This window comes from Hemiscyllium ocellatum, chromosome 9 (assembly GCF_020745735.1).
Source record: "Hemiscyllium ocellatum isolate sHemOce1 chromosome 9, sHemOce1.pat.X.cur, whole genome shotgun sequence".
Classification (NCBI taxonomy): Eukaryota; Metazoa; Chordata; class Chondrichthyes; order Orectolobiformes; family Hemiscylliidae; genus Hemiscyllium; species Hemiscyllium ocellatum.
In genome coordinates, this window is record NC_083409.1 from 36,116,832 (window position 1) to 36,139,597 (window position 22,766).

The 22,766-nt window shown below is 44.9% G+C and overlaps 1 protein-coding gene across 4 annotated transcripts in view; it reads left to right on the plus strand.

Annotated features, from left to right (window-relative positions):
- Positions 1-22,766, plus strand: part of LOC132818958 (procollagen galactosyltransferase 2-like) — a 187,623-nt gene that overhangs the window by 103,572 nt on the left and 61,285 nt on the right. For all 4 annotated transcript variants that reach the window (XM_060830126.1, XM_060830124.1, XM_060830125.1 and 1 more), the window contains exons 2-4: positions 5,367-5,477; positions 10,721-10,838; positions 19,215-19,349. In XM_060830126.1, coding sequence (XP_060686109.1) covers positions 5,367-5,477; positions 10,721-10,838; positions 19,215-19,349 — 364 coding nt within the window. The remainder of the gene's footprint in view (positions 1-5,366; positions 5,478-10,720; positions 10,839-19,214; positions 19,350-22,766) is intronic.

A 22,766-nucleotide genomic window follows, 5' to 3' on the forward strand; every position in this document is an offset into this window, starting at 1 on the left:
ACAATCAGACTCTTAACTTTCTCCACCTTCATCATTGTTTTTATCTGAAGGATGCACAAACATTTAGCCAGGCCACATGTCTTTATCTAAATAAAACACAATTCCTCATCCTGAGGCTCTGATTTCCATACCTACTGAAACCCACTTGAAGCAGTTCATAGTCCTAACACTCACATGGAGTTTATTGTCATTTGCAAATTGTTTATGGTGCCTATATTTAAAGTTTTGATAAAAAAAATTAAAATCTATCAACACTAGTATCTACACAGTACTACTGTAACTAATTTCCAATAGATCTAAATCCATCTGCTCACCCTCTGCTTAGTCCTTTCCCAGTCAGTCTAATTCAGAATATTACCATTAAAACCAGTGAAATCATTCTTGTATGGTCTTCTGACAAATGTTATTTGGAACTCTAAGTTGACAAATGGCAAATGGGCTGAGACAGTGATGAAGGCAGGCAACATCAGAGGCAGCAGTTTGTGGCTTTTACAATGAACAGCGTTCGGGTGCAAAAGCCCATGATGGGGTTGAATATGGCAGTGATTCAGTGGCCAGCCTCTCTCAGCTTGCGATAGTGGGCTAGATTTTTAACGACCAAGACAAGTAGCTTGAGTCAGAATATTTCCCAAGTGGCGGAGACCCACCTCAGTGTAAAGATTCCCATCACATGTGGTGTTCCCTCCAAGGCAGCAGGGAGCAGGACTGAGCCAGAAGCAGCCACCGGGTGGTTAACAAAGGATGCCCAGGTTAACATAAAGGAGACAGAAAGAGAGGCTGTCAATGGAAATTAATAGAGTTAAGAATAGAACTGAGTTCCACTGAGCTGGGCTACAGAGGAGAGTCATTCCTGCGTTCTAAACTGCAACTTCTGAGCTGCCTTGGGATCAGAGGGCCATATGTTGTCCATCATTTGGTGTGAGAATATGAAGGCAGAATTGAACCTAATATTGTCAATGTATTGTGAACCTAATTGTATTCAAACTATGCTCTCTAGCTACCTAGTACATAATGAATATTATGTACTTGGTAGTTGACTCTTGACTGACTCTTGTCTGCCCTCTGGGATGGGCAATAAATACTGGCCTAGCCATTCATGTCCTCATGAATGAACTTTTAAAAATTACTTGAAATCATAATTAACGTGGCTTCGATCTCACTGAAACTGTGGTGTGAAAATATAAATAGCATTCAGCATGATTTAGCCTTTGCTGTGTTGAGATGGGCAAACAAGTCAAGCTTTACACTTGTGGTTTAATCTGTAATTATTTTCTGTGTTGAGAGCTCACTTAGCTCCAGACATGATCAGAAACATCAACGCTATTTGTTTTCATTCTGTGTCATCAGGTTCTGACAGTAAAGGCTTTAGCACAGATTCACAATGAGCTGTCACTGAATAATAGTGTTAAGTGGCCGGTTTGCTTACATCAGGAATTTCTACCCTGCGAGTCAGGAATTCTCCACTCCATGTCCAATTAATGGCAATTCTGAGAAATCTCTGCAGAACATGTTGCTGCAGGATTCTAAACATTCCCCCAAAAGACTGCTTTTTACATTCACAGGGAAGTGTTGCAGTTTTAGATATGTAAGCAATTGTATATCATTTCAAGGTTTATTCGCATTGAAGTTCATTGAGCTTAAGGGATAAAGATGTGTAACCTTACAGGAAGGGTATGTTCAGGTAAATGTCTGGAAGTCCTGGACTTTGGCATTCTACTCCGACAATATCAAAATGGGATTGCAAATTGCTTTGCAGAGAGAATAAAAATCTGTAGTCGCAAATTTGGTCCTTGGGGTCAGGTTAGTGTTTGCAACAATTTTTAACTATTTGACCTTCTAAACATGTACATCAAACTGTTTCTCCAACTGAATGAGTAAGTACACTGATATGTCAAGTCTGGTACTGAACTAGAACATGGCAGATGAAGGTTCAGTCTCTGGCATTTGTTAACTTCGATAACAATAGATGATTGCGCTTTAATAAGAACCAGTACAGTCCTGAGAAGAAGTGGCAAGAAAAGAATTGAAAATTTTATATTTAGCATTTCTTTCAATTGTTGCCTTTACCTCTGCCATTTGTAGTTTTATTTCTATTTGTACAATGCATGACAAATACACAGAAAGCTCGAAGATAAGGCAAATTATTGTTTCAAGTTTAACAGTCTCATTACCAGGCACAAAAACTACTGGCCCGGGTTTTGCAGACAATATGGAAGGAACAGATTTATAGTCATTTGGCATGTGAGTCATCAGGGCATATACATGGTGTGTATAAACAGGGTCAAGTGAAAGGGAGACTCATCAATCAAACAGATTAAAGAATTTTGAGATGCACAGACTCCAAACTAGGAAGTGTAATCCAGGAATTAAAGTATAGATATAAATTATCTACTTTGGGCAAACTAAAATTGTAGTGATTAGAACCAGGTGGATCTTATTGACTACGGGATCCTTGATTGGAGTTGTTAACCTGAGCCAATCAGGAAGTTCTGACAGACCAATATGACCAGGAGACAAATATAAGCACTACCGCAGTTAGCCAGTAGTGTGGGGATAAATGAAAAGAAAAAATTTTTTTTAAAGTATAACCAGGAGATTTGGGAAAAAAAATATCACCAGGAGATAAACATAAGCATTACCACAGTGAGGCGGTAGTGTGGGAGTTAAAAAAAAATGACCAGGAGATTTAGAATCTCCTGAATTCAGGGGACTGACTCCGAATTGACTGGCTACAGCGAGAGTACTGTGCACAAGTAAATAAAGGGTGACTTGATGGTGGGATATCGGCCTTTGTGCAGTTATTTCAAAAATAAACTGGGGGAAACAGATTAGGGTAAAAGGGCTGATGAAGGGCTTATGCTGAAACGTCGAATTTCCTATTCCTTGGATGCTGCCTAACCTGCTGTGCTTTAACCAGCAACACATTTTCAACCGAAACAGATTAGGGGCCAGTATGCTGAATATTTTCCTTTTTAGTTTCATCATTTAATTTTGTGACCATTACTATTGCAGAGCTGAGCAAGTATTGAAGAGGCTGAGCCATTAGTAGGTTTAATAAAATATGAAGGAATAGTGGCATAGTAATGTTCATTCACAATACTACATTTACAATGGGGCTTTTATTTATTTTAGAAATGTATTTCTGGATGATGCTTTAACAATAGCAAAAAGTTAGCAAACTGTACCATTTCTGTTCCAAAATTTCTCTGAATTCTTTCACTCCAGCTAGCTAAGGTTGCTTGGTGTGCCAGGTCCCACCATGTCTGACAATGGGGACCTCATTCCCATTGACAGCAGCAACCCATCTGGTTGCATTTTGGAAGGGGTTTATGTCCGAGTAATCACAGCCCTGCTTCACATGGAAGACCTCCTTTCATTTGGAAATCAGGGTACTATGAAGTCAACATGACCCTGATCACAAACTCAGTAAGAACAGGTCAGGCTCTGTAAAAAAGATCAAGAACACCAGGGCATAGACTTAAACTAATCTGTAAAAGCAGCAAGGGTAAATTAAGGTCAAACCTTTTTACTCTGTGAGTTGTGAGCAGGAACTGGAAGTGTGATGGAGGCAAGTTCAGCTGAGGCACTCAAGAGGACTTTGGATGATTATTTGGATAAAAATAGTTGGCATGGGAGAAACAGGACATTGACATCAGGTAATAATGCTTATTTAACGAGCTGGTGCAGGCAAGATGGGCCAAATGGCCTCCTTCTGCCTTAACGTTTAGGTGATGGAAAAGAGATGTCCCATTTAAAAAAAACTCCAAACTATTTATGTGAATCTTGGAGAAGCCGAAGTGTTCCTGTGGGGTCTATGGAGATATGATGGCCCTCACCATCCTTTGATCAGCCCACTTTGTATCTGTAACCTTCCCCAAGACAGGACAGCCGTTCCTGACGGTAAGTGGCAGCTGCAGTCTCATCTTCAGGTATCAATTTGGCACAGTATTTGGATGATTATATGGCATCTCATGGATGAGGGCTTGATATCAAGAGAATCCCATAAATGTGATCTGTTCATCCATTTCCCAACGTACAGTCAATCTGCCTGTGCTTTGCCCTCCTGTTACCACTTGTGAACCAAAGCTGTGTGCATTAGTGGGCATCTTGATCCCCGAGGCATCACTGCAGAGCCTGATCCTGACCTGAACCGTGATACACTGATGCAGTTTGAGACGGTGTTTACCCAACAGTGACCAGAATTGGAAACGTAGGCTGCTTTCTTTTCCTTAGTCTGGTATTTGTTGGTGCCCATTCCAGTTCCTGTACTGCCACCCTGTGGGAGGTCAGCGACCTGAATAGTCAGAAAAAGTGACTATGAAGCTGGCAGATTCTCACAAGATGCCAACCGATCCATTTGTGTGATTCTAGGGAAAGAGTCTGCTTCCCCTAACACATTCTGACCTGTCTGTGACCCCTGTCCACACTGATCTTAACCACAAATCCACTAGCCAGGGCAATTAATGATGGGTAATAATTGCCACCCTTGTCAGTAATGTTCACATCATAAGAATGAAAATAACATTTGGATAAGGCACAGGAGGAAAGCCATCATCATCATACTATTTCTTTAAAAGAGCAATCTAAATAATCCCACTGCTTCCCATAGTCCCAAACTGAATTTGGGAATGTCTTTGTTCGTTTTAACTCATGTGGGAGTAATTTGAGGCCATGTCAAAATTCCTGTCCTATCTGAATGAATTCCTTTGGCATCAGAATACCGTTTCCATAGCTTTCAGTAGGTTGCATTACAGAGAGAGAATGAGGTGGGGTGGGGGAGAGGGAGAGGGGAAACCTATAAAATATATAGTAAATGCAGGAAGGATGTTCCTGATGACCAGAGAGTCCCGAATTGTGGTCACAGTGAAAGAATATGGGATATGCCACAGAATGAGATGAGAAGACATTTCTTCACCCAGAGAGTGGAATTCTCTACCACAGAAAGAAGTTGAGGCCAAAACATTGGGTATTTTCAAGAAGAAGTTATATATAGTTCTCAGGACTAAAGAGATCAAAGAATATTGAGAGAAAACTGAAACAGGGGACTGACTTGCTTGTTCAGCCATGATCATAGTGACCTGCTCTAATTTTCTATGTTTCTATGTGAGAACCTTGTGAAAATTAACTGTTTTTAAAATGGAAATGATGACAGTATCCCTTTAAATTTACATATTTTAAATTACACTCTTCGATAAACAACAGTTCAGGTGCAAGCTCATTTACAAAACTATTTGTTCAGTGTTGATAGAAACATTATTTCATTTTTGCCTTTAGCATGAGATCAATTTGTTTGCTAACCCAATGATTTTAAATGCTAATTCAGTCCAACTGCAGTTACCAATAATTTTCTCTGCATCTTCCCAAAGGGTTGCCACAGACCATAACATTGACAACACGACAGCAATCCTGCGGGAATGGCTGAAGAATGTTCAGAAGGCCTATCACTATGTGGAGTGGAGACCACTGGATAGTCCCAAGTGAGTACTTTCAACTGTGACACCCCCCCCCCATTTAAATTTTAAAAATATATGTTTGATGGCTTTCATATATTTTCGCAGCAACTTCTGTGAACAAATCATCAGTGTAATTGATATCAGAAAATTCACTTTTAATGTAAACAAAGAGCAACTAAAGAGGAAACTGCCTTCATCCAATAACATATCAGGGGAAAATCCTTATTTAATGCCCTAAGTTGAATCATCACAAATGAAACAAAAATGGCTTATTTCAGTTTACAGCCTCTTTTACTCTTCAATATTGTTTGGGAATGCCACCCAGCTCCCTTTTTTAAAAATAAAGCTAGGGTAACTTTAAAGTTTATTATATTAGATGTCAGCATTACTTTTAGGTTCTCTTTTTGAGTACACAAGCAATTTGCTTAAGTGCATAACCCCCTTAACTTCACTTCTGTGGTCATGCTGACAAGATAGCTTATACAACGCTCACTTAAATCACTGTCCATCCACACAGTTTTGAAGCAGCAGTCTCAGACGTGGTAATGGGGACCCGTGAGAGGTCACTTGCTGAGACACGAGTAATGTAAAACCTAAATAACCTGCATTTGAATGCCAAAAGTAACTGGTGCAGTCTTTATTCAGCACAGGGCAAGCACAGGGTCAAATCCAACAGAATTAGAGAAGTGGTCAGCAAAAAATTCAAAGGTAAGTAGGTTTGTTCAAATTTGCAGCACAATTTGTGGGCCAAATTCTAACCGAACGATAATGTCGTCAGACCTAGCATGCAGGAGAATCCTAGTCATTCTTCAGGTGAAAGTCAGAGCTTCAGAGCTTGGGAAAGGACACATGAAGTGTCGGAAATTTAAGTTTCTGTAGGAAGAGTGCCACTAGAATTTGCTTATGAGTGTTGTGACTTTACAGTATCAGTTGGCTAAATTTTTTGAAGCTCATCACTTAAACCTCTATTCTATGTTCGCCCACTACAGTGAAATATCCTGACAAGCACTGTTCCCCCAAATCCTTTTATAGAAAGAAACCCTCCGCTTGCCTGAATAGCATGCATGCATCACTGATTGTTAGAAAGGTTGTCAATCAACTGCCAGGGGAGAAAACAAATGCAATCTGTTTAAACACTTCTAAACAAAAAAAAAATAAAAATAATCTGGAATTAAGAGTCTAAATGATGACCATGAATCTATTGCTGATTGTTGGAAAATCCCATCCGCATTACTAATGCCCTTCTGAGAAGGAAATCTGCCGTCCTTACATGGTCTGGTTTACTTGTCATTCCAGACCCACAGCAATGTGATTGCCTCTGTACTGCCCTCTGGGCAATTAGGGATGGGCAATAAAAGCTGGCCAAGCTAGCAACACCCTCGTCCTGTGAATGAATTTTTTAAAAAAGGTTTAGTTTATTTCCCAAGACTGGTCTAGCTCTAAATTGTTCATCTTTTTAAACCACAATGGAAGCTCATCCCTTTACTGAAAGGCTCTTCTCAATTTGTGCCTGGGTTGTAGGTTTAAGTGAGTGAAACTTAAAGGATATATTTTGGCTTGTAGATTAGGCATACCTCTGTACAAGTTCCTTATTTGACCATCTTCCTCACCCATAGCTTACACTGGTCACAAACTTTCACTCCGTGGCATCCATAGTTTTGTGACTACAATGTCCATTTTGGTAACAAACAGGTGAGTGTTACACGCACTCACTTCTGGCATAGTCTATGCCAAGTGTCATTGGGTGAGGGCAATAGAAGCATGTGCCAGATGCATGGCAAGTTAGCAAATCAAGTTAGTCAGTGTGTGTCATTGATTCGCTATCTTCAACCTGGTCTCTTGGGTTAATGCCATCTCTCAAACACATAGACGCGCATGTCTGCCCCTGGTCTTTAGTCATCAACTATCTTCAAGTTGGCTCTGACTCTGTTTAGGTTTGTAGAAGAGCTATTTAGAGTTGGTGAAATTTGCAGGGAATAAGGTGATAGCCTTCATTCCCCCTATGAGGGTTATATGCACAAACCATTTGCTCCCAGACTTGGATGCTGCAGTCTCCACCTGCTTCAACCTGCACCATAACAGGGAGAATGAGCAGAGGTGACATAGAGCAGGAGAAGCTGCTGAAAAATGGAGGAGAAGGGGGGATAAGAGCTCTCAGTAGGCAACCGCATCCATCCAAGGTCCATAAAAGCTGTCATGGAGTTGACCGTCATTTGAAATCTGTGAAGGATGGCCTCCATATAAGCTTCTGTTGTTGCTGTGCTCTATGTTCCTTGATAGCAGGTTTTCTGGGACACCTGATAATGCACTAAGAATTTTCTTGTACTTTCCCATCAACCTTTCTACATACACAGCCCATCCGAGTCTTCAGCTGAATTCCCTGAAGAGGGATACATATGTGACCTTGCTCCTGACAAGCTGATACCTGTGCTGTTGTTTCCACCTGGCTGCTGGTCCATTTAATGCCCAGTATCTCTGCAAATGCTAATCCTGTTTTGTGAAGTTCTAAAGATTTTCTAAAGGCTGCCCTCTAAAATTAAGCACTGTGTTCGAATCTGAGTTGGTGGTTGCAAATAGGACATTAAAATACTGTTACACCTGTTATGATTTGGAGATGCCAGTGTTGGACTGGGGTGTACAAAGTTAAAAATCACACAACACCAGATTATAGTCCAACAGGTTTAATTGGAAGCACACATGCTTTCAGATCGACGCTCCTTCATCAGATGAAGGAGTGTCACTCCGAAAGCTAGTGTGCTTCCAATTAAACCTGTTGGACTATAACCCGGTGTTGTGTGATTTTTAACTTTGTTACACCTGTTGGCACTCATATTTCCTTGACACTGCTCCGCCAGGGGATAATGTTGGAGAACATGAAAGAAAAATGGTATAAGGTTAGATTGTGGTGAGGGACAAGCAAGTGCTACACATTCACACCATTCATAAATAATTTCTTAAATCGGGCGACATTGTGGGAAGAGAAGGGTGTGGGATACAAAGAGGTGAATTAAGGAGAAGCAACTCCTATGGTTTGAGCCCCACCACTCACCATGGCCTGAATCCTATTTACTGCACCGATTCTCCATATCGTCTCCTGACATGGGCTGTGGAGAACACTGTGCGTACACCCCAGTCAGATCGGGCAAGCTGCACAAGTGCCAAGCGTGTGAGGTAATGCAAGAAAGAAATCGTGGTTAGTTCCTGATAGATTGTTGGTTCATTTCAGGATGAATTCCAATGAGTACATTCTCAGAACTTGTATTAGCTTAAACTTCTTCCTGCACTGCATCCAAGCCCTCAAGACCAGACTACTAGCATTGACAGAGATAGTTATCAATTTCAGTTACATCACACTGCAAATTTTTGCTATAAATTCTGTGTTACGATCGAGCCCTCCACTATCACCTGATGAAGGAGCGTCGCTGCTAAAGCTAGTGTGCTTCCAATTAAACCTGTTGGACTATAACCTGGTGTTGTGTGATTTTTAACTTTGTACTCCCATGGTCATCCTCTTGGCAGTCTGGAGGATCTGAGGCAGAGGAGTTCTCTCTTCCTGTCCCTACTCGTGCATCAAAACCTTCAGTGCTACGATGAGAACCTCGAAGCATGTATCTGCCCTGCTTTGTTATTCCTACTTAATGAAGGTGATCATTTGCTGCAGCAGAATGCACTTCCCCTTTCTGAGGCACAGGCTAGCTTTAAGTGGTGCGAGCCTAGCACACGCTTCGGTCCACTTTGTGAATATCTCTCTGCTTCCTAGCCAGACTGATGGGCAATGACCATAGTGTGAATGCAAAACCAGTGTGGAAGGGAGGGAATTCAAAAAATCAATTAATTTCAAACATTTGAGCTATCTTGCCCCAAGAATAGGAAAAGATAAAGAACAGCCCTTCTGTTCTATATAAATGTTCTAGTAAGAATGAGCTATCTGCTTGTTCAGTTAATGTTTTACTCCTCTTTAACCACTTTACACTTCATTAAACTTTGTTAAAAATCCTCACTGTTAACTAAAACTGCACAGAGATGTGCTTGCATTTTTTTATGCATGGTCTATTTGTGTAATAAACAGACAAATTCCCATCATACATATAAAAAAAAGAAGCAAACTACAATTATCATTTTGGAAGGACAGGCAGCCCCAGCAACAAGATTGACGAATGACTATAACCCACTTTGAAGCAGGTTTGTTAATTGGAGGGAACATGAGAGCAGTAAGTTGTAGATCCCACATCTGCACAACATGCTGCCACCAAATTCACTTCCATCAGAGGACCCTCAGTGGTAGTCACCCTTTGATTCATTTGGCAAGTTGCTGAAAGTTACTGTGTGTAAGCACAATTGAGATACCCAAAAAGAACAAAAATTTGTTTTTAATCAGCCTGTTTGGGCATATTATAACACATAATAGGTGGGAGCAGGTTGGACTTGAAGCTAAATCTTCTGGCTCAGAGTAGGGACATTACCACCACGTCACAAGACCGTTAACTTAACGACCAGCCTGGAAATCCCAGGCAGATTCATTTCAGTAGGATAAAAGCAAATTACTACGGATGCTGAAATCTGAAACCAAAAGAGAAAACGCTGGAAAATCTCAGCAGGTCTGGCAGCACCTGTAAGGAGAGAAAAGAGCTGACGTTTCGAGTCTAACTGACCCTTTGTCAAAGCTTTTTTGACAAAGGGTCAGTTAGACTCAAAACATCATCTCTTTTCTCTCCTTACAGATGCTGCCAGGCCTGCTGAGATTTTCCAGCGTTTTCTCTTTTGGTTTCATTTCAATAGGCCTTGTTTATCCCCTTCAAATGAATTGCTGCCTGCACAATCCTCACAGAGAACCTTTCTCTTACCTGAATACTCTTTCAGACCTCTTCGGTTACTTTAATGGCGGGTTGACTTGGTTTGGAACCCTACCTTCTCATTTGTGTGAGAAGGGGGTTACTTTAGCATTGGCAGTGGCGAGTCATCCTGCACTATGCAGCCAGCTGATATTTCGATATCTTTAAGGCAGCTCTGCCAACGTTGAATTCACACAACACCAGGTTATAGTCCAGCAGGTTTATTTGGAAGCACTAGCTTTTGAAGCGCTGCTCCTTACAACCACCTGATGAAGGAGCAGTGCTCCGAGAGCTAGTGCTGGTGTTGTGTGATTTTTAACAAAGCTGCATTCCACCTTCCTGTGGTGAAATGTCAGCTCGTGGTCTGTCACTGTGTCCTACCAGGATGGCTTCTGATGCTCCCACTGACCCGATAGCATTTGGTTGGTTTCCCAGGTACTATTCTGATGAAATAGGGCCAAAACACTGGAGCAATTCCAGGTTCTCACATGTGATGAAACTCAGGCAAACGGCACTGAAAACTGCGAGGGAGAAGTGGGCTGACTACATCTTGGTGAGTGAAGCTTCAGGTTACACTCTCTTTTGAAGAATCAACAGTACAATTAGCAAGTTATTAATTAGGTATGGCAGATTTTGATTCATTGGGCACATTGGGTGAGATTAGTACGAAGGAAGACAGCAATTTGGAAAGATCAAGATGAATGAGTATTGTGATCAAAGTATATACTACAGTATTTACTTCCCTACAGTCACCACAAGCAGACATTGCTATCTGTCAAGCTAATATCTGCTGATAAGGAAGGACAAAAAGGCAGACCTGTTAAGCTGAATGGCTTATTTGCATGTTGTGAATTCAAAGCAATTTCCTTCAGCTTGTCTGAAGTTATCTCAATAAGTTTCCCTTTAGGAGCCACATGTAAGAGTGATATGGTGAAAAGCTGGGCCGGTACAGTGTGGTTTTTGGAATTAACCGCAGCATGTCATGTATCCGTGCTTGATGGACATTTGGAGGCAATTGTAGCAAGATGCCTGCCCCTTTAATGTCCATCTCTATTATTCAAATTATCTGGGACAGTCACTCTCATTGATAGGAACATGCCTGAGAAGAGCAGCTTGCTTTTCCCCCCTCTCCTCCCTGACTGGCCACATCTTCTCCAGTGTAAATCGATTGGCATTGCACACATGCTGGGGGTGGGAAGTGGTGGTGCGAGAAGTTTGGACTCCTCCATAGGGAATAGGGAGTCTCAAAATGTTCAAATTGCCCAGCAGACTGCTTCAGCTGCCCTAGGCCATTCAATTACTTTATCTTTGATCTACCAACTCCAGAACCATTTTAGCCAATTGCAACACTCCCTGTTTCCCTTCCCTCCTTGTCTCGTCAGCTGGAATCTACTTTAGCCTGGATCATTAGAATTACTGACCTTCTCGGGAATCTCCAGGAATTCAAGATTAATCCCCTCGGCTGCCCAGGTGAAAAAAAGTCTTCCGGGCTTTAAAAAGTATTGTTTTTTTTTTGCCATTTCTTTGAATGCCTACAGTTGCTGGCTGTAAAAGTTATTGAAGCTTGGGGTGGAGTGAGAAAGGCTGTTTGACTGGCAGTCAGAGAGTCAGACAGCACAGACCTGATCCGACCTCGTCCCATTTGCCAGCATTTGGCCCATATCCCTCTAGATACTTTCTAATCATGTACCCATCCAGATGCCTTTTAAATGTTGTAATTGTACCAGCTTCCACCACTTCCACTGGCAGTTCATTCCATACACATACCACCCTCTGAGGGAACCATGGATTATCTGACCAATCACCAAAGGATCTGGCCGTCTTCTTATTTCTGTGATGCTGGTGTGCCATGTGAATGATCTCCAAATGAAGTGTGGGAGTTTGGAGAAGGGGGATTGGAAGCTGAGTGTCAGAGGGTCTTGCGGTTATACTCAGTTTAGCAAACTGTGGCTGAAGGTATGTTTGGCTGATATGTCTACTTCTGTACCAAGCTGAAAATGTAACGTCTCTGTCATCAGAGGCTCTCAATCATCTCACTAACTCTAACAAATTCATTTCCTCGCACAGTACTAGAAGTTCTACAGTCAGTGTTTAAAAAGAAGACAACCTGGCAAGTTGGAATGGTTACTTAAAAATAAAACAAGGTGCAATGCTTAATGCTGCAAAAAGATTGAGGAATGTGTATTCAGGAGATTGACTGTGATCCACATTAATCGTATCATCCGTCGATATTTCCGCCACCTCCAAATGGAACCAACCTCCATATACATAGTATCATCTGTCGTCATTTCCGCCACCTCCAAACGGACAACTCCAACACACCCCATTCACCTGGACACCCCATGCTGGCCTCTTACTTGTCCTCGATCTCTTCATAGCCAACTGCCGCCGCGACATTAACCACCTCAACCTCTCCACCCCTCTCACCCACTCTAACATCTCACCCTCGGAACGTGCAGCCCTCCACTCCCTCCATTCTAACCCGAACCTCACTATCAAACCAACAGACAAGGGAGGTGCGGTAGTAGTTTGGCTCACTGACCTTTACACTCCAGGGCTAAACGCCAGCTTGCGGACACCTCCTCCTACTGCCCCCTTGACCATGACCCACCTCGCACCACCAAACCATCATCTCCCAAACCATCCATAACCTCATCACCTCAGGGGATCTCCCATCCACCGCCTCCAACCTCATAATCCCACAACCCCGCACCACCCGTTTCTACCTCCTGCCAAAAATCCACAAACCTGACTGCCCCGGCCGACCCATTGTTTCAGCCTGCTCCTGCCCCACCGAGGTCATCTCTGCATACCTTGACACGGTCCTGCCCCCATTAGTACAAGAACTCCCCACCTACATTCGGCACACCACTCACGCCCTCCACCTCCTCCATGATTTTCGCTTCCCCGGTCCCCAACGCCTTATCTTCATCATGGATATCCAGTCCCTGTACACCTCCATCCCCATCACGAAGGACTCAAAGCCCTCTGCTTCTTCCTTTCCCGTCGTACCAACCAGTACCCTTCCACTGACACCCTCCTTCGACTGACTGAACTGGTCCTCACCCTGAACAACTTCTCTTTCCAATCCTCCCACTTCCTCCAAGCCAAAGGAGTAGCCATGGGCACCCTATGGGCCCCAGCTATGCATGCCTCTTCGTAGGATATGTGGAACAGTCCATCTTCCACAGCTACACTGGCACCAACCCCACCTTTTCCTCCTCTACATCGATGACTGTATCGGCGCTGCCTTGTGCTCCCATGAGGAGCTCATCCACTTTACCAACACCTTCCACCCCAACCTCAAATTTACTTGGACCGTCTCAGACTCCTCCCTCCCCTTCCTAGACCTCTCCATTTCTATCTCGGGCGACTAAATCAACACGGACATTTACTATAAACCGACCGACTCCCACAGCTACATAGACACCTCCTCCCATCCTGCCCCTGTAAAAACGCAATCCCATACTCACAATTCCTTCGTCTCTGCCACATCTGCTCCCAGGAGGATCAGTTCCAATATCGTACTACCCAGATGGCCTCCTTCTTCAAAGACCCCAATTCCCCCCAGACGTGATCAGTGATGCTCTCCACCGCATCTCCTCCACTTCCCGTTCCTCCGCCCTTGAGCCCCGCCCCTCCAATCGCCGCCAGGACAGAACCCCACTGGTCTTCACCTACCACCCCACCAACCTCCATATACAATAGACAATAGGTGCAGGAGTAGGCCATTCAGCCCTTCGAGCCTGCACCGCCATTCAATATGATCATGGCTGATCATTCCTAATCAGTATCCGCTCCCTGCCTTATCTCCATAACCCGTGATTCCACTATCTTTGAGAGCTCTATCCAACTCTTTCTTAAATGAATCCAGAGACTGGGCCTCCACTGACCTCTGGGGCAGAGCATTCCACACAGCTACCACTCTCTGGGTGAAGAAGTTTCTCCTCAGTTCTGTCCTAAATGGTCTACCCCGTATTTTTAAGCTGTGTCCTCTGGTTCGGCACTCACCCATCAGCGGAGACATGTTTCCTGCTGCCAGAGTGTCCAATCCTTTCATAATCTCATATGTCTCAATCATATCCCCTCTCAGTCTTCTAAACTCAAGGGTATACAAGCCCAGTCGCTTCAGTCTTTCAGTGTAAGGTAATTCCTCCATTCCAGGAATTGACCTCGTGAACCTACACTGCACTCCCTCAATAGCTAGAATGTCCTTCCTCAAATTTGGAGACCAGAACTGCATACAGTACTCCAGGTGTGGTCTCACCAGGGCCCTGTACAGCTGCAGAAGCACCTCTTTGATTCTATACTCAATTCCTCTTGTTATGAAGGCCAGCATGCTATTAGCCTTCTTCACTACCTGCTGTACCTGCATGCTTGCCTTCATTGACTGGTGTACAAGAACACCCAGATCTCTCTGTACTACCCCTTTACCTAAATTGATTCCATTGAGGTAGTAATCTGCCTTCCTGTTCTTGCCACGAAAGTGGATAACCATACATTTATCCACATTAAACTGCATCTGCCATGCATCTGCCTACTCACCCATCTTGTCCAGGTCATCCTGTAATCTCCTAACATCCTCATCACATTTCACCCTGCCACCCAGCTTTGTATCATCAGCAAATTTGCTAATGTTGTTGCTGATACCATCTTCTATATCATTAATATATATTGTAAAAAGCTGCGGTCCCAGCACGGATCTCTGCGGTACCCCACTGGTCACTGCCTGCCATTCCGAAATGGAGCCGTTTATCACTACCCTTTGTTTCCTATCAGCCAACCAATTTTCAATCCAATCTAGTACTTTGCCCCCGATACCATGTGCCCTAAGTTTACTCACTAACCTCATATGTGGAACTTTATCAAAAGCTTTCTGAAAGTCCAGGTACACTACATCTATTGGATCTCCCTCGTCCATCTTCAGAGTTACATCCTCAAAAAACTCCGTAAGATTAGTCAAGCACGAATTCCCCTTCATAAATCCATGCTGACTCTGCCCTATCCTGTTACTACCATCCAGATGTGCCGTAATCTCATCCTTTATAATAGACTCCAGCATCTTTCCCACCACTGAGGTCAGACTAACTGGTCTATAATCTCCTGCTTTCTTTCTCCCACCTTTCTTAAAAAGTGGTATAACATTAGCCACTCTCCAATCCTCAGGAACCGACCCCGAATCTATCGAACTCTGGAAAATAATCACCAACGCATCCACGATTTCCCGAGCCACCTCCTTCAGTACACTGGGATGTAGACCATCAGGCCCCGGGGCCTTATCAACCTTCAAACCTAACAGTCTCTCCAACACCAAATCCTTGCAAATACAGATTCCCTTAAGTTCAGGTCCTTTAGTCACTGTTACCTCAGGGAGATTGTTTGTGTCTTCCCCAGTGAACACAGATTTGAAGTGCCCATTTAATTCTTCTGCCATTTCTTTGTTCCCTGTAATATATTCCGCTGTTTCTGTCTTCAAGGGCCCAATTTTAGTCCTAACCATTTTTTTGCCTTGCACATACTTGAAAAAGCTTTTATTATCCTCCTTTATATTATTGGCCAGTTTACTTTCGTACCTCATTTTTCCTCTGCGTATTTCCTTCTTAGTAATCCTCTGTTGTTCTTTAAAAGCTTCACAGTCCTCTGTTTTCGCAGTTATCTTTGCTATGTTACACTTTTTCTCTTTTAACTTTATATGTTTCTTAACTTCCCTCGTCAGCCACGGCCACCCATGCCTCCTCCTGGGATCTTTCTTCCTTTTAAGAATGAACTGATCCTGCAACTTCTGCATTATACACAGAAATATCCGCCATTGTTCCTCCACGGTCATCCCTGCTAAGGTATTGCACCATTGAACTTTGGCCAGCTCCTCCCTCATAGCTCCATAGTTCCCTTTATTCAACAAAAGTATTGTCACTTCCGACTGTACCCTCTCCCTCTCAAATTGCAGATTGAACCTTAATGTATTATGGTCACTACTTCCCAATGGCTCCTTCACTTCGAGGTCTCTGACCAATTCTGGTTCATTACACAATACTAGATCCAGAACTGCCTTCTCCCTGGTCGGCTCCAGCACCAGCTGCTCTAAGAATCCATCTCTGAGTCATTCCACAAAGTCTCTTTCTTGAGGTCCAATACCATCCTGATTCTCCCAGTCTACCTGCATGTTAAAATCCCCCATAACAACTGTAGTAACATCTTTGCGACAGGCCAATTTCAGCTCCTGATTCAACTTACATCCGACATCCAGACTACTTTTTGGGGGCCTGTAGATGACTCCCAAGAGGGTCTTTTTACCCTTAGTATTTCGCAGCTCTATCCACACTGATTCTACATCCCCTGACTCTAGGTCCCCCTGCGCAAGGTACTGAATATCATCCCTTACCAACAAGGCCACTCCACCCCCTCTGCCTGTCAGTCTGTTCTTACGATAGCACGTGTAGCCTAGAATATTCATTTCCCAGGCCCTGTCCACTTGAACCCACGTCTCAGTTATTCCCACAATATCGTATCTGCCAATTTCCAAAAGAGCCTCAAGCTCATCCATCTTATTTCTAATGCTTCGTGCATTCATATATAGTATTTTTAATTTGTTATTGCTCTCACCCTTCCCATCAACCCCTATTCCATTCAACCTTACAGCATGATCCCTTTCCAATTTTTCTGCCTCATTGATACCGTTGTCTTTCTTGACTTCTCTTGTTCTAACTTTCCCTTCAATTTCCTTTTCATACATCCAGTTTGTCCCCTCTCCCCCCGCTACTTAGTTTAAACGTAGCTGTGTTGCAGTAGAAAACCTGCCTGCCAGAATGCTGGTCCCTAACCTATTAAGGTGCAAACCGTCTCTCGTGTAGAATTTATGTTTGCCACAAAATGTACCCCAGTGATTCAAGAATTTAACTCCTTGATTCCTGCACCAGTTCCCCAACCACACGTTCAAGTCCATTATCTCCCTGTTTCTGGCCTTACCAGCCTGAGGAACTGGAAGCAAACCGGAGATAACCACCCTGGACGTCCTGCTTTTCAGCCTTCTTCCTAGTTCTCCAAAGTCCTGCTGTAGTTTGTGCCTCCTCTTCTTCCCGACATCATTTGTGCCGACATGTACCACCACCTCTGGCTCTTCACCCTCGTCCTTGAGGATTTCCTGCACTCTGTCCGCGATGTCTTTCACCCTGGCACCAGGAAGACAACACACCATCCTTAAATCCCGTCTGCTGCCACAAAAACCCCGGTCAGTTCCTCTCACGATGGGGTCCCCTATTACCATGGCTCTGTGAGATGTCTGACTCTTCCGCTCTGCCTCTGCACCAACTTTTGATTGACAGACCTAGCCGCCTCACGGACTGGCAGTGTCATCAGTCTCTACTGTTTCCAAAAGCTTCAACTTGTTCCTGACAGGTACTTCTCCCGGGGTCTCTTGCACCTGTCTCCTCTCTGCCTTCCTCATCGTCTGCTCTCTTCTGCTCTCTTCGGGCATGATTGGTGTTATAACCTCGCTGAAGGTCTTGTCCAGAAAGATCTCGTTCTCTCGGATGAGCCTAAGGTCCTCGAGTTCTTTCATCAGCGTTGCAATATGCTCTGTCAGCAGCTGAATGTGCACACACTTTCCGCACATGTACGAGCCAGACACACCAGAGTCGTTGACCTCCCACATCAAGCACGTAACGCACTGAACCAGCTGGACAGTCATGTCTTCACCCTCTTCAACTGTGGCGTAATCACTTCACTCAACCTCCTTTTCAAAGACTCCTGAGCTGAAGCCTCATTCTTCGATTAAAAACTTCCTTAGACCCTCGTTTTGTAGCAAGCCTGAGGACTCTTAATTTAGGTTAGGTTACATCGTATCATCCGTCGTCATTTCCGCCACCTCCAAACGGACCCCACCACCAGGGGTATATTTCCCTCCCCTCCCCATCAGCATTCCGAAAAGACCACTCCCTCCTTGACTCCCTCGTCAGGTCCACACCCTCCACCAATCCAACATCCACTCCCGGCACCTTCCCCTGCAACCGCAAGAAATGCAAAACATGCGCCCACACCTCCCCCCTTACTTCCCTCAAAGGCCCCAAGGGATCCTTCCATATCCATCACAAATTCACCTGTACCTCCACACACATCATTTACTGCATCCGCTGCACCCGATGTGGCCTCCTTTATATTGGGGAGACAGGCCGCCTACTTGCAGAGCGTTTCAGAGAACACCTCTGGGACACCCGCACCAACCAACCCAACCACTCCGTGGCTCAACACTTCAACTCCCCCTCCCACTCCACCAAGGACATGCAGGTCCTTAGACTCCTCCATCGTCAGACCATAGCAACAGACAGCTGGAGGAAGAGTGCCTCATCTTCCGCCTAGGAACCCTCCAACCACAAGGGATGAACTCAGATTTCTCCAGTTTCCTCATTTCCCCTCCCCCCACCTTGTCTCAGTCCCAACCCTCGAACTCAGCACCACCTTCCTAACCTGCAATTTTCTTCCTGACCTCTCCGCGCCCACCCCCACTCCGGCCTATCACCCTCACCTTGACCTCCTTCCACCTATTGCATTTCCAACGCCCCTACCCCAAGTCCCTCCTCCCTACCTTTTATCTTAGCCTGCTGGGCACACTTTCCTCATTCCTGAAGAAGGGCTCATGCCCAAAATGTCAATTCTCCTGCTCCTTGGATGCTGCCTGACCTGCTGCGCTTTTCCAGCAACACATTTTCAGCTGAAGATCTGTCTTAGGTAGAAAGCTAAATTGGGCAACTTTACTTGTCCAAATCCTGTTGTGTACAATCTGATAGATCAGACATAGGAGTTCCGTATCGCTGGGTGAGAGCTAAATAGCCATGATTATGTTAGGAGAGCTAACATTGTTAAGCGCTGTGTGACAGTCTTAACCTGAATCCTAAGTGGCTGGATGTTGTTCCTCAACTTGTTTTTCTTCCAGTTTGTAGATACAGACAACTTGCTAACCAATGAGCAGACACTGAATCTGATGATAGCTGAAAACTTGACTGTGGTTGCTCCCATGCTGGACTCTAACACATTGTACTCAAACTTTTGGTGCGGGATGACACCCCAGGTGAGTTGCTTCAAAACAAACAATCCTAAACCATTTGTAGCGGTCGAAATTGTTGATTTAACGATTTGCGAACAAAGGTCATTAAAATACAATGTGGATAGATAGTTTGTCATCCTTCCTGCTGGTCCTTCCAAATCAGTTCTGCATCATCAGTTTCACCGTGACAATGAGCTAGATATTATGGCCACACTTGGTATGTTTCCTGTGGGTGGGCACACAATATACATGAAGTGGCCAGCCCCACATCCTCCCACTTCCCTCTGTGCCGACTCCCATTATACATACGGAAGGTGGGCAGGCTCCAAATTTGGTAGCCAGTCTACCATGTGGAAATAAATAATTTAGCACCAATAGAGCCTTTTAGAAACTAAATTGACCCTGATTATACATTACCCACCCCACAGTATAGCTGGGTGAAAGTGGGCAGGCCACTTTTTTAAATAAGTTCATAAAATAGTGAGAAGGAAAGGGGGGGGGTATGATCATCAGAATTTGTTAACGTTAGTGAGAAGATGCCCCCCCCCCCTTGATGCACCCCTTTTGAAGATAGGGAGAAAGTGGGGACTCCAGATGCTGGAGATCAGAGTCAAAGAGTGTGGTGCTGGAAAAGCACAGCCGGCCAGGCAGCATCCAAGGAGCAGGAGAGTTGATGTTTCGAACATAAGCTCTTCATCAGGAATGTGGGAAGAGTTTACACTCGAAACGTTGACTCTCCTGCTCCTCAGATACCACCTGATTGGCTGTCCTTTTCCAGCATCACACTCTTTGACCCCTTTGAAGATATTAGACCCCTCCTTGCTTTTCACCCATTTAGCCTGCAAAACCCACTTCCCTGTCTACCCCCATTATTCTAAAATTTTGAAATCACTTTCCATGCAATACCTGACTTACCTTGGGCCAGATTCCACATACCTAGCTTGTAGTACCAGCAACGGCCATTACGGAGCTGGTGGCACTGTGGGGACAGCCAGCCCATTGGAGGGATGGGACTTTCTTCCCAGTGGAGAGTGGCAGGTCTGACTCTGCCATGATTCACACAAGCACAACGCATTTTGGCTGCAGGTTTGGAGGGTGTGCGGAGGAGTGTGCATGTACTGCTCCTTCCAGTTGGTCAGCTCACAGCTTAATTTCCTTTTGGGGGAGTGAGTTGAGAGTGTGGTGCTGGAAAAGCACAACAGGTCAGGCAGTATCCAAAGAGCAGGAGAATCAATGTTTCGGGCACAAGCCCCTCATCAGGAATGAGTCCGAGAACCCCGCACCACCCGATTCTACCTCCTATCCAAGATTCACAAACCTGACTGCCCCAGTCGATCCATTGTCTCAGCCTGCTCCTGCCCCACTGAACTGATCTCTGCATACCTTGACACTGTCCTGTCCTCCTTAGTCCAGGAACTCCCCACCTATGATTGGGACACCACCCATGCCCTTTATCTCCTCCAAGATGTTAGTCTCCCAGGCCCCCAATGCCTTATCTTCACCATGGACATCCCATCCCTGTACACATGTATCCACAATGACAAAGGCCTCCAAGCCCTCCATTTTTTTCTCTCACGCTGACCCAATGACACTCTCATTCATCTGGCTGAACTGGCTCTCATCCTCAACAACTTCTCCTTTCAATCCTCTCACTTCCGCCAAACCAGAAGGGTAGCCATTGACACCCGAATGGGCCCCAGCTATGCTTCCCTCTTTGTTGGGTACGTGGAACAGTTCATCTTCCACAACTATACCGGCACTATTCCCCAACTTTTCTCCACTACATCGATGACTGCATTGGCGCTACCTCGTGCTCCCACAAGGAGGTTGAACAGTTCCTCAACTTCACTAACACCTTCCACCCCAACATTATGTTTACCTGGACCACCTTGACCAGCTCCCTCCTCGTCCTAGACCTTCCATCTCCATCTTCAGAGTCTGACTAACCATGGACATCTACTGCAAACCCACCGACTCTCACAGCTACTTGGACTACACCTCCTCCCACCCTACCTCCTGTAAAAATGCTATCCCGTATTCCCAATTCCTCTACCTCCGACACATCTACTCCCAGGAGGACCAATTCCACCTTAGAAAATCCCGATGTCCTCCTTCTTTAAAGACCACAATTTCCCCTCCACGTGGTTGATGATGCCCTCCAGCGCATCTCCTCCACTTCCCACATCTCTGCCCTTGAACCCCACACCTCCAACCACAACAGGGATGGAATGCACCCCACCCTCCCAGTCCTCACCTTCCACCCTACTGACCTCCAGATACATCACACCATCCTCCACCACTTCCGCCACCTGCAAACAGACACCACCACTAGGGATATATTTCCCTCGCATCCCATTCTCTTCATGACTCTTTTGTCAGATCTGTGCCCGCCACCCCCCCTCCACCCCTAGCAGCCCACCCTCCACTCCCAGCACCTTCCCCTGCCACTACAAGAAGTGCAAAACCTGCACTCGCCCCTCCCCCTTCACCTCCATCCAAGGCCCCAAAAGATCATTCCACATCAACACACACTGCCCTGTACTTCCACACACATCATCTACTGTGTCCGTTGTACCCAATGTGGTCTCCTCTACATCGGGGAGACAGGACGCCAATATGCAGATCGTTTCAGAAAACATCCCTTGGACACCCGCACCAATCAACCCCACCGCCCTTCCAAACACTACAACTCCCCCTCCAACTCCACCAAGGAAATGCACGTCTTGGGCCTCATCCATCACCAAACCCTAACTACCTGATGCCTAGAGGAAGAATGCTTCATTTTCCACCTTGGAACCCTGCATGCACACGGGATCAATGTGGATTTCACCAGTTTCCTTCTTTCCTCGCCCCACACCTTACCCCAGATCCGACCTTCCAACTTAGCACCGCCCTCTTGGCGTGTTCTTATTCCTTCCCATCTATCCACTCCACCCTCCACTCCGACCTGTTGCTTTCACCCCCACCTTCATCAACCTCTCACATTCCCAGCTACCTTGTCGCTAGCCCTACGCCCCCCTCCCATTTATCTCTCAGCCCCACTGGCCCACAAGCCTCATTCCTGATGCCCGAAGTGTCAATTCTCCTGCTCCTCAGATGCTGCCTGATCGGCTGTGCTTTTCCAGCACTACGCTCTCCACTCTGATCTCCAGCATCTGCAGTCCTTATGTTTTTCTGGGGAATGGGTAGTCTGCCACTATTCCCCCAATAATGTCCAGATAACACCCAGTCTAATTCAAAGCTGCTTTCCACTATTTCAGAAAGTCCATTTAATGGCAATCCTACACTTTGTATGAACTGAAACTCAATTCTGTGTATTATAAATCTGGATGAGCAGTATATTCTGATATTTCAGTCAGGATTAAAAATATCTGTGAACCAATGTTTTCTGAACATACGCAGAGACCATGACTGATTTTTTTTTGAACAGGTGTCATGCCA